Source organism: Electrona antarctica, assembly GCF_951216825.1.
Source record: "Electrona antarctica genome assembly, chromosome: 20".
Lineage (NCBI taxonomy): Eukaryota > Metazoa > Chordata > Actinopteri > Myctophiformes > Myctophidae > Electrona > Electrona antarctica.
The window spans coordinates 24824290-24837802 of record NC_136801.1 but is presented as its reverse complement, the minus strand read 5'-3'; the positions used below and the strand labels follow the sequence as shown (position 1 = coordinate 24837802).

General features: G+C 42.3%; 1 protein-coding gene across 1 annotated transcript; it reads left to right on the top strand.

Moving 5' to 3' along the window:
- Positions 1 to 6280: 6280 nt before the first annotated feature.
- On the top strand, positions 6281 to 13202 carry LOC306912918 (uncharacterized protein). Its single transcript, XM_079489378.1, has 3 exons — positions 6281 to 6363; positions 8247 to 8609; positions 11938 to 13202. Exons 1-3 carry the CDS (start codon positions 6291 to 6293, stop codon positions 13032 to 13034), a joined length of 1533 nt encoding a protein of 510 aa, XP_079345504.1. The 5' UTR covers positions 6281 to 6290; the 3' UTR covers positions 13035 to 13202.
- The last annotated feature ends 311 nt before the right edge of the window (positions 13203 to 13513 follow it).

The following is a 13513-nucleotide window of genomic DNA, read 5'->3' as shown; positions in this document are numbered from 1 at the left end:
TTTCCTTAGCGGGCCCCAACTGGCTCAAATGTGTAAAATCAGAGTTGGTCTCTCGGGAGGCTGCGCCTCAAAAATCCCCCCAGCAATGAATTGATAGTTCATTAATTGTTAACATCCCTACCCGATTGTTTGTGTCTATATTTAGTCTTGTAAGCTATTTAAAGGATACAAAAAATAAGGGGTAGTTCACCCCCACTTTTTTCGATAACTGTGCTTTGTCGAGTGTTTATACATCAAAATTGGCCCGTGTTCGGGGGAGGGAAGGCGGACGGAGAGGAGGGTTTTTGTCACTGCACATACTCCTATTGGCTGGGGGCGGGAGGAGTAGGATGGAGGCTTTACGTCCTCTCGGGGGGGCTCCTCACGGGCAGGTGAGTCATTAGGATACAACAGCAGTGACAACATAAAGAAAAGGTTGTTTACTCTTGAGAATCACTGCTTTTCTTTGATTTCATCTCTCCTAGACTTCCTGCGGGTCATTGTGTGTAAAGAGGAGTTTTCCCCTGAACAGCAGAGGAGCCCCAGTCTGGTCCAGGATGAACCAGAGCATCCACAGTTCACAGTGAAGAGTGAAGATGATGAAAACCTGCCTGTAGCCAGTACCTCAGCTGAACACATGACAACACTGGCTGATGTAGAGGACTGTGGAACTTCACAACCAGCCATGACGACTCGTACAGGGGAAAAGCCCTTTACTTGTCCAGTTTGTGGCAAAGGATTGTCTTGCCATAGCAAACTGTTAAGACACATGACTACTCATACAGGGGAAAAACCATTTACATGTACATTTTGTGGCAAAAGATTTAATGATAAGGGTAATATGCTAAAACATGTGAAGCTGCATTCTGGTGTAAAGCCCTTTATTTGTTCTGTTTGTGGCAAAGGATGTGGTGCAAAGAATCGCCTAGTAACGCACATGAGGACCCATACAGGGGAGGCTTCAAACGAACCAGACTCACACGAGACACATGTGGAAGGACAAAGACCGTCTTTGAGCAGCAAGTTATCAAAAAAAACTCACTCCACGAGGAGCGACACAGGGAAGAAAAGGTTTGATTGTGCAGATTCTGGCAAAGGCTTTAATACACAGGGTCAGGTAAGGCAACACGTGACAACTCAAACAGGGGAAAAGCTCTTGACTTGTCGAGTTTGTGGCAAAGGATTTGGTTGCCGTAGCAAACTGTTAAGACACATGACTACTCATACAGGTGAAAGACCATTTACATGTACATTTTGTGGCAAAAGATTTAATGATAAGGGTAATATGCTAAAACATGTGAAGCTGCATTCTGGTGTGAAGCCCTTTATTTGTTCTGTTTGTGGCAAAGGATGTGGTGCAAAGAATCGCCTAGTAACACACATAAGGACCCATACAGGGGAGGCTTCAAACGAACCGGACTCAAACGAGACACAACATGTGGAAGAACAAAGACCGTCTTTGAGCAGCAAGTCATCAAAACAAAATCTCTCCACGAGGAGCGACACAGGGAAGAAAAGTTTTGATTGTGCAGATTCTGGCAAAGGCTTTAGTACACAGGGTCAGGTAAGGCAACACGTGACGACTCATATGGGGGAAAAGCTCTTGACTTGTCCAGTTTGTGGCAAAGGATTTGCTTTCCGTAGCAAACTGTTAAGACACATGACTACTCATACAGCAGAAAAAACATTTACATGTACATTTTGTGGCAAAAGCTTTAGTGATAAGGGCAATATGCAAAAACATGTGAAGCTGCATTCTGGTGTAAAGCCCTATATTTGTTCCGTTTGTGGCAAAGGATGTAGTGCAAAGAATCGCCTAGTAACACACATGAGGACCCATACAGGGGAGGCTTCAAACGTACCGGACTCACATGAGACACAACATGTGGAAGGACAAAGACCGTCTTTGAGCAGCAAGTCATCAAAACAAACTCACTCCACGAGGAGCGACACAGGGAAGAAAAGGTTTGATTGTGCATATTCTGGCAAATGCTTTAATACACAGGGTCAGGTAAGGCAACACGTGACGACTCATACAGGGGAAAAGCTCTTGACTTGTCCAGTTTGTGGCAAAGGATTTGCTTTCCGTAGCAAACTGTTAAGACACATGACTACTCATACAGCAGAAAAACCATTTACATGTACATTTTGTGGCAAAAGCTTTAGTGATAAGGGCAATATGCAAAAACATGTGAAGCTGCATTCTGGTGTTAAGCCCTATATTTGTTCCGTTTGTGGCAAAGGATGTAGTGCAAAGAATCGCCTAGTAACACACATGAGGACCCATACAGGGGAGGCTTCAAACGTACCGGACTCACACGAGACACAACATGTGGAAGGACAAAGACCGTTTTTGAGCAGCAAGTCATCAAAACAAACTCACTCCACAAGGAGCGACACAGGGAAGAAAAGGTTTGATTGTGCAGATTCTGGCAAAGGCTTTAATACACAGGGTCAGATAAGGCAACATGTGACGACTCGTACAGGGGAAAAGCTCTTGACTTGTCGAGTTTGTGGCAAAGGATTTGGTTGCCGTAGCAAACTGTTAAGACACATGACTACTCATACAGGCGATAGACCATTTACATGTACATTTTGTGGCAAAAGCTTTAATGATAAGGGCAATATGCAAAAACATGTGAAGCTGTATTCTGGTGTAAAGCGCAGTATTTGTTCCGTTCTTAGCAAAGGATGTGGTGCAAAGAATCACCTAGTAACACACACGAGGACCCATACAGGGGAGGCTTCAAACGAACCGGACTCACACGAGACACAACATGTGGAAGGACAAAGACCGTCTTTGAGTAGCAAGTCATCAAAACAAACTCACTCCACGAAGAGCGACACAGGGAAGAAAAGTTTTGATTGTGCAGATTGTGGCAAAGGATTTAGGACACGGTGTCAGGTTAGGCAACACGTGACGACTCATACAGGGGAAAAGCCCTTTACTTGTCCAGTTTGTGGCAAAGGCTTTAGTGACCGTAGCAATGCATTAAGACACATGACTACTCATACGGGGGAAAAACCATTTACATGTACATTTTGTGGCAAAAGCTTTAGTGATAAGGGTAATATGCAAAAACATGTGAAGCTGCATTCTGGTATAAAGCTATTTATTTGTTCTGTTTGTGGCAAAGGATGTGGTGCAAAGAATCACCTATTAACACACATGAGTACCCATACAGGGGAAAAGCCCTTCATTTGTATCGTTTGTGGCAAAGGATGTCGCAACACGGGTCGTCTAAATTTACATATGAGAATTCATACGGGAGAAAAGCCATATACTTGTACAGTTTGTGAACATACATTTGCTCGGAAAGATTATCTAGATAAACACATGAGGTCTCATACAGGGGAAAAGCCCTTTACTTGTACAATTTGTGGGAAATGCTATCGTGAAAAAAGTAATCTGAACAGTCACATGAGGACTCATACAAGGATAAAGCCTTCACTTCTATAGTTTGTGGTAAAGGCTGCACTCAAAGTGGTGAGCTAAAAACACCACTTTGAGGACTCGCCACTATGAGGACTCATACAGTGGAAAAACCCTTTATTTGTACAGTTTGCAGTAAAGGCTGTGTTAACAAAAGTAATCTAAACACACATGAGAACTCATTCAGGCGGGCAGACCCTTTATATGGACTTTGTGGTGAATGCTTTGGTAAAAAGAAATCCAAATCTGAAGGATTAAACAAGGGAGAAACTGATCATTGAACTGCTGCAGTAAGGTTTTGTGTTTTCTAAGTTGACATGGGATCACACAACCGGATATGTGATCATTCATTTGAATCCAGGATAAAAGTTCAGAAATGTGTGTTTGGTAGATTATCTCTCTGTTGTAACAATGCTTCTTATCAATATCCTTAACTTGGAAAGCTTGTTTATTTCCCTTTTAAATGGTGCCCCATTTGTAAGGAACATGCATTTGTGGGAAGAGCAGTGCAGCAGAATAAGCAGTTTGGCATTGGCCACAGAATGCCAAAAGAGTGACAGAGCTATGCTGATCTTTTTTTTCCACAGGCTGCAGAATAAAGTTAAGGGTGTATTTTCTGGTTTCCGGCGGGAGGGAAATTGTAATAGAAATAGTCAATCGGCTGTCTGTCTTCAATGTGAGCACTGGTGGGGAGATTCTGACAGGGAGTGGAAAAATTATACAACACCGGCTGTGACACTAATCTCACATTTGGAGGAGAGCTGGCTTGGAGAGTTGGCTTAAAACTTTGGCTGAGTCGGCAGACACTTACAAACATGCCGATGGACCTAATAATTCAATAATATGGTCAATTAATATACAAAATATGAATGGCGTGACATTGGTTGGCGGAGCTGAGGCAGCTCCAATTGCGTCAACTGAAAATAAATTAAATCGGTTGGATTTGGATCATGTCTATAATTAGCCCTTTGCAAAGTTACAGTGTATGTGGACTTCTATTTTTAGGGGGGCGCTAGCCCCTCCTATGTCCAGCTTTTAGTGTGTGTAAACACAAACTTTGTCCTAACACAATTAAATACCATTGTAAATGAATGGACAATTTTGAGTGCAGGGAAATGGGTCTGTAATTTGTAAATAAGTGTATCACCATTTTGATATATTGGAATAACTTTTTCTGTTTTCATGCTGTTGGGGAATATACCTGTTTGGAAGGATTGGTTACATAAGTTAATGGTTTAACAATACCTTGTAGGTTATGTTTTTCTTGTGTCATGACTCATGTCAATGTTTTCCTCAACCTTCCTGATGAAAATGGAGTGGAGATTATTTTTTATAGTATCTCCAAGTATCGCAATTTCATTAGCTAGATTATTACCAACATTCACAAAGAAGTCATTGAATTAATTTGCTATGTCTAGTTTTATTTATAATTATATTATCTTTAACAAAATAGTTTGGTATCTCTACTTTCCCAGCACCATTTTTTGTTTTTGTTTAATACTTTCCATATACCCTGGGTGTATTTTGTTCCAATAATTTATGAAAAAATAAATCACATAATACTTGTTAATTTGTTTTTATATAACATATATTTATGTTCAGCTTCTTTAGTTCTTAATTTTAAGAATCTTCTATATAGAACATTTTTCACTTTAAGTTCACACGGGTGTGATTTTTATATAATTATATCGGTCAAACCCAAATTGTGCACACACTCCAAGGATGCCAACGATTACTCCTCCAGATTGCAGCGGAATATATCCCACCCTTTTCACATTGCCACCAACAGGTTGATTTTTGCAAAACACATTTTTGGAACAAAATGCCTCAAATCATCCAATTGCTATCCAAGGCATGAGAAGAAATGGCACCCTTTTCAAATTGGCCTATTATAGCGCCACCAGGAGACCACAACCAGACATGTGCCCGGGTGGCTAGTTTTTTATTCCTAGGATAGCTCAGGTTTAGGAGCGCTCGTTTTACCGCTCCGCCACATATTTTACTACCGCGGATTTTTTAATAGTTTTTGGATTAAGGTTGGTGAGGGGTACGTTAATAGTTTTTGGATTAAGGTTGGTGAGGGATGCGTTGCTCCCCTGCTTGCGGTTATGTTTAGGTTAGAGTTAGAGATAGGGTTAGTACTAGTCATAGAGTACTAGTAGGCATAAACACTTGTGTGCGGTCCAAAACACAGACCCAGCGCTTCCTACTCCACTGACAACCAATCACAGCGCTCCAAATTCCCTCCCATCATAGGAATAAAAAACTCGCGCCCGGGTGCCCCGAGGGGCACTTTATCTAGTTGTAATTGAATCCTCTGTCTGCATCCATTTGTTGGCAATGACTGAAAAGGACCACTAGGTGTCAGTGTTGGACCATTTATTATTACACCTCGTGCAGATTGCTGCCTAGCAACGTAACCTTATTTATTATTAGCCTATTCATATTACTAACGCTATTATTATTATTTAGACCTTGTTATTAATATTCGTATCTAACTATGACAGTAACCAATTTCACTGTACTGATAATCAACTCTAAATTTCAATACAATGCACTTTGTACAGAAAATGTACCTAAGTAGCCTACTCCATTATACTTTAACTCGAGTAAAATCTTTACAGAGCAATACCTTGTAGTAATATTTAGCAATACATAAACATGCAGTCTCTGTCTGGTTTTGATGTTTGTCCTCACTCCTTGGGTTTATTTTATTTTGTTTTTATTTCTTGAACTTGAAATGTCAGCACTCCATCAATCAATCTGTGGCACTTAGAATCCTCCACCGCCAGGGGGCGAAAGTCAACAATGTGTTTCACATACGCGACGACGCAGGTTGACTCGGAAGTATATTGTGTGTTCTTTAATTCTTAATTTTATGGTCCAAAACCTTAGAGGTCCAAACCATAAACGGGCGAACGTGATGGAATTGCACACTGCACTGACTGCAGGTAGGCTGAAATCATTTCAAACACTTCAATCTGACATACATCTGCTAATTTAAAATAGCCGATCTTTGTAGGTCGGCTATTTTAGACCATGTTGTCCGTACCTGCAGGTCTGCTGTCGTTTCGTTTGTAGCAGCAGTGGTGTCAAATGAGTGCGCTATCTAGTGTGTGTGTGTGTGTGTGTGTGTGTGTGTGTGTGTGCGCGTGTGCGTGTGCGTGTGTCCTTCCAACCAGACTCAATCTCTCTCTGTGGTACCCCAACACGTTTCCTCATTGTCTACACCATGACCACACTCGTTACAGAAACACTGTATTAATGTACATTGCTAGGCATGACAGAATTGTTGACCTATTAGCTAAGGACATACGTTCATATGTTTCATCATCTGCCAAAATGTATAAGCACTCACGTGTTTCATGCACAATAATGAAAATTATGCCTTTTCAGATGTCACAGCTAATAAACCAGATATTGTTGTTGTTGATGAGGACCGTAGAGAAGTGACCATTTTGGAAGTGGCATGTACATTTGATTTGACCACAGTCTGGAAGAGGCATTCCTTACCAGGGTGCTTAAGTACCAGCGTCTTAAGGATGCTATTATACAGCTTGGATACAAATGTAAACTACTTGTGTTCATATTTGGAAGCCTCAGTCTGTAATGTCCATAAATCAGTCGTGAGGGGCATGCAGATTGCAGGCATGCCCAAGCCGAGAGCTAAGGCATCAGCAAAATTCTGTTCAGTGTCTGCAATAATTGGCAGTCGCCATATATGGAGAAGGCGATGCTTTCTGTAACCGTGATCTGTATCCTGAAGCACTTGTTGTAGAGTTTTCCAAGTTTGCACATCCACTATTGTTTGTGTTCAAGAATTTCTTGTTAAATGTGAATGCAAATAAAGGGGTGTGTGTGTGTGTGTGTGTGTGTGTGTGTGTGTGTGTGTGTGTGTGTGTGTGTGTGTGTGTGTGTGTGTGTGTGTGAGAGAAAAGCCTGATTTTGAATCGTACAATGGTATCACAACAGCACAACACCTCGCTTCCGTGATGCGTTTTGTGCTTAATCTGTTTATACTGTACATCGCCTATTTTCGGCACGCAACTATAAGGCATAAGTAACCTGGCGTTGACACCCATGAAGATCTTAATTCTCCTCAGTAATGAGTCCCTCTGGGTCCCTCTTGCACTTAAAGTTGACGGGCAAAATAACTTAAATAAAAAATACAAGAAGAAAAAGTGAAACTGTGTTGGAGAAGAAAAAAAAGTAAAGAAGAATAATAGATATATTTCTGCCAGGATGAACTTGAGGCAATGCTGTGGAAAGCAGTCAATATTGCATGCAGAAGTACCAAACCTAGTGTATTCTACAGCTGCATATGGGTAGAGAGATAGATGAAGAGAAGAATACTAGCACTACCTCAATGTGAGTTCACATGAAGGCCATCCATGGTCCCTGGTGAGCTTCAGAAAGCACGCGTTGGTGCGCCGTGTGTTTACGTTCTACTCCCTCATGTTACTGCACTGACAACTATGTGGCTGAAATGTCGTCCTAGTATTTGTCTTGTATGTGTTGTCCTGAACCTACCTGAAGATACTTAAAGTCGAACATGGCCAACACGCACCCAGCCTGGGGGGGGGGGAGTATGTCGACTGAGATCACCGTCCATTTATCCGCTCGGTCGTGTCTTCCTTCTGCGGACGAAAACCGGCACTGGTTTCACCTCCTTAATTATGTCTGCAAATGATTTAGTATTCAATCGAATTATTTGTGGCGGTGCTTTGCACAGGCAGACGACAGACACGGTACACAAGTCCATGCTGTGTTGTGTTGTGTGTCTCCTCCTGTTGGTGTGCTACCTCTTGTCACCTCCTTCTGTCTGTGTGTTAAGAGGAGAGGAGTCCCAGTCTGGTCCAAGAGGAACCTGGACCTCCACATCATGACGGGAAGAGATCCAACCTGGTCCAAGACGAACCAGGACCTCCACATCAAGACGAGAAGAGATCCAGCCTGGTCCAAGAGGAACCTGGACCTCCACATCATGACGAGAAGAGATCCAGCCTGGTCCAGGAGAAACCACGACCTCCACAAGATGAGGAGAGGAGCTCCAGCCTGGTCCAGGAGAAACCAGGACCTCCACAGATGAAAGAGGGACAGGAAGAGGAGGCTGATGTGTTGACGCTACTTCGTACAAATGTAAAATCAAGAAGGTTTATCTGTCAGTACTCCTACAGATTCACAGAGACACATGCAGGTATGTGGAGACTTAAGCTTTATTCATAGTCTGATTTATCGGTGGTGAGGTGACCACCGCAACTACAACATGACGTCACGGAGCCACGGTGAAGAGCAAACCACCGCTCTCCCTAGCCCTTCGCTCTGGTTTTAATCACCACCGCTCCACGTTATTACAGCTCCGGTGGTCACCTCACCACCGAAAATCCAGACTATTAATAGGCCTTTACTTACTTTTACCTGTCACAATTAATACGTTGTGAGCCTCCGGGTCACAATGTGTCTCATCGCAACATATTGTGAGCTTGTAGATCCGCTATTGCCATTATTCCTGTATACTAGCCTTGTACTATGCTTGTACCCTTCAGCCAACCAAAGCCACTGGCCATGATAACATCCCCACCAAAATCCTCAGAGAACCAGCCGTCTTTATTGCTCCCATATTAGCCCACATTACAAATGTATCCATCAATGTATCCATCATCAGCCGGTGTCACGTCCCACAAGAATTAAAGCTGGTGAGAGTAATCCCTCTGGATAAAGAAGGAAATAAATTAGAACCTGGCAACTATGGACCTGTTTCCATCCTTTGTTCCATCTCAAAGATTATAAAGAGATTAATTCACCAACAGATCAGTACCTCTGGCTTCAGAACATCCCACTCCACTGACACCTGCCTACTGTATTTGACCGACTACATCAAACGCGAGGTAGACTCTGGCAAATACTGAGGCATTGCCATGCTGGACCTCCAAAAGGTGTTTGACAATGCAATCATTCAATTCTACTGAATAAGCCGATTGAAGACGATTGGTTTTGATAACATCTGTAAACTGGTTGAAATCGTACCTACATACACACAGAGAAACAAAACATGACTGTTTGCTCAGTAGCACTGTAATTAGTGACCAGTGATTGTCACACTTTATTCTTCTTCTAGCGTAAACCTAAAGTTTGGCACGCTACTTGTCCCAGAGTTTTGGCGGCACACACTTGAGCCATATGTCCAATCGACCCGCTTCATCGGGAATCGTGTGCTTGCATTTTGCTAAGAGATATGTTGTATAGTTTAATTGATATTGATTTATTCGTGCATTACATTTCCCCATTGACTTGAATGGGGAAATACGAAAACTCACATTCAAATATTTTTTCTGAGACCGTAAGCGCTATAGTTATCAAACTTGGAGGGTTGGTTCATAATAATTATGCAAATTAATCAACATATAATTACATCGGGCGGCCTCATGATGGCGCTATAACAGCCCACTTTACATTTTGGCTTATAACTCTTGAACCGTCCTCTTGAAGTCCCCATATCCCCATATAGAGCGTCGCAGTCCCGCCCCCCCTCGGAAAATAAATCCCCGTTCATTTTCCTCATAGACTTTTCAAAAAGTATTTATTTAAAGACGTTTATGCCGCGGACAAAGCCACCTCTTGTCTTGACAAATCATGACAATAAACACAATGTTTTGGGCCAAACAAAGAATTAGAAAGTAGAAAAAAGCGGCAGGTTACAACGTGTGTGTGTGTGTGTGTGTGTGTGTGTGTGTGTGTGTGTGTGTGTGTGTGTGTGTGTGTGTGTGTGTGTGTGTGTGTGTGTGTGTGTGTGTGTCTGTGTGTGTGTGTGTGTGTGTGTGTGTGTGTGTGTTAGGGCTGCTGGGGTGGTATGGTATGATTTTTGTTATCGCGGTAAACCTCCTCATCCCTTACTGATGGTATGGGGGACACAACAAAATCTGGTTTTATGGTGTTATTTAACACAGGGGTTCTTGGCTGGGGACCCCCGGAAATGCTTTGGCCATATTATGTATATTTGTCATGTCCAGAGTCTCAACACACGCTGCTGGAAAAGGAAGATCAGCATCAACATAAAGCTTGTCAATGTATGGAGGCACACAGTGCTGGAAAATATCATAATAGATGGTTGTGTTGAGACTCTGGACATGACAAAACACAGTGATGATTTAGGCCGTGTTATCTGCTGGTGTTGATCCACTGACAGTGAAAACTTAACAATGGTTTTAACACAGCCATCTTTTTAGAGTACATTGTGCTTCAGTATGTTGACAAGCTTCATGGAGATGCTAATTTTCCTTTCCAGCTCGATTTGGCACCTGCCCACAGAGCCAAAACTACTAGTAACTGGTGTACTGACCATGGTATTACTGTGCTTAACTGACCAGCCAACTGGCCTGACCTGAACCCCACATAGAATCTAGATTGTATTGTCAAGAGGAAGGGGTGAGACATAAGACTGAACAATACAAATTAATTACGGCTGTTATCAAATCAAACCTGGGCTTCCATAACACCTCAACAGTGCCACTGGCTGATCACCTCCATGCCACGCCCCATTGATGAAATGAAGTAGCCCAGACCAAGTATTAACTGCATACATTAATATACTTTTCAGATGGTCGACATTTCTTGTTTAAAAATGGTCTCGTAAAATATCTAATTCATTGCGATAGGATTTTTTGATTTTCATGAGCTGGACGCCATAATCATCAAGATTAAAACTAAAAAAGGTTTTAAATACCTATTACGGATTAAAATGAACTTTTACAAAATATTCTAATTCATTGAGATGGACCTGTATAATACAGTATGAGTAGTACCGTACGAGTAGTACAGTACGAGTACAGTATGATTACATTACCAGTACAAGAACCGTACAACTACAGTACCAGTACGAGGCCAGTACAGTACACTACAAATGCTGTACATTACGAGTACAGTACTAGTATAGTACGAGTGCAGTACAGTACCTGTACAGTACAGCACCACTCAGTTTTGACGGGTCTGATGGAGGGTCTGAGGAGGATTTGTGTCACTGCACGTACTCCTATGGGGGTAGGAGGAGTAGGACGGAGACTCTACGTCATCCTGGCGTAGTGCTGCAAGATTATTCAGAAAAAGATTGCGATCTAGATTCAGACACCTATACAATCTCATTCTAAATTTGCTTCAAGAGAGACTTTAAGAGAGGTTTAAGCACTTTGATGTTGTGTGTTTAAAGCCGCATTTTGAATGTAGTAATGTACAGACTAAAGACAATACATATTTTCATGGAAGAAATGAGAATTGTGTGAGAATCGTGAGGTCAATTCTTGTGGAGGAAGATCGAGATTTGCATTTGAGCAAAAATACTGCAGCACTAGGTGGGGGCTCCTGACTGGCAGGTGAGTCAGTAGGATACAACAGCAGTGACAACACAAATGCGTGGGGGATGGAATCAATTGGCAAAACAACTATATTGGAGAGAAAAAGCAGTAAAAAGCCAAAATTGGAAGTGTTTACTTTTGAGAATCACTGCTTTCCTTCGATTTCATCTCTCCTAGACTTCCTGCGGGTCATTGTGTGTAAAGAGGAGTTTTCCCCTGAACAGCAGAGGAGCCCCAGTCTGGTCCAGGATGAGCCAGAGTCTCCACAGTTCACAGTGAAGAGTGAACATGATGAAAACCTTCCTGTAGCCAGTACCTCAGCTGAACACATGACAACACTGGCTGATGTCGAGGACTGTGGAACTTCACAACCAACCATTGACGACCAGTTCCTCTCCTCATACTGTTCTGAATCTGACACTGTAGCGTCAGACACAAACAGTGATGAGGATTGGGCCGAGACCTGGGAAGGCCTGTCCACTTTAAACAAACCAGACTCACACAAGACACAATATGCGGAAGGACAAAGACTGTCTTTGAGCAGCAAGTCATCACAACGAACTCGCTCCACGAGGAGCGACACCGGGAAGAAAAGGTTTGATTGTGAAGATTGTGGCAAAGGCTTTAGCAATCGGGGTTTGCTAAAGCAACACATGACGACCCATACAGGCGAAAAGCCCTTTACTTGTCCAGTTTGTGGCAAAGGATTTGGTTTCCGTAGCAATGCGTTAAGACACATGACTTCTCATTCAGGGGAAAAACCCTTTACATGTACAATTTGTGGTAAATGCTTCAGTGATAAGGGTAATGTGCAAAAACATGTGAAAATGCATTCTGGTGTAAAGCCATTTATTTGTGCCGTTTGTGGCAAAGGATGTGGTGCAAAGCATCACCTAGCAGCACACATGAGGACCCATACAGGGGAAAGGCCCTTCATTTGTATGGTTTGTGGCAAAGGATGTAGTAACAAGGGCCATCTAAATTTACACATGAGAATTCATACGGGAGAAAAGCCATATACTTGTACAGTTTGTGAACATACATTTGCTCGGAAAGATTATCTAGATAAACACATGAGGACTCATACAGGAGAAAAGCCCTTTACTTGTACAATTTGTGGGAAATGTTGTAGTGAAAAAAGTAATCTGAACAGTCACATGAGGACTCATGCAGGGATAAAGGCTTTCACTTGTATGGTTTGTGGTAAAGGCTGTGTTAACAAAGGTAATCTAAAATCACACATGAGGACTCATTCAGGCGAGCAAACCCTTTAGTTGCACTTTGTGGTGAATGCTTTGGTAAAAGCAATCCACATCTGAAGGAATAAGCAAGGTGGAAACTGATCATTGAACTGCAGCAGTAACATTTTAAGTTCAGAAATGTGTGCTTGGTAGACTATGTCTCTGTTGTAACAATGCTTCTTATAAATAACATTTAATCCTGTTGGAAAGCTTGTTTATTTCCCTTTTTAAATGGTGCCCCATTTGTAAGGAACATGCTAGGGATGTGAACGACTCAGTATTTCCGAGTCGACATGTCGTTGCCATTTAAAGACGTGTTGATCGATTTCATTTAAAAAGAAACGTTTTTGCTACGCAGCAGTTGAGACCTGGTTGAGACTCAAGAGGAGAGCGCTATCGGCTTTGCTATGCTATCTGCTATGTCTCAACTCTCAACTGTCTGTAGCCTGCAGTGTTGGCCATAATTTCTGCAGTATGTCTCTCTGGCATTGCTTGTGTCTGTAGGATGGTAT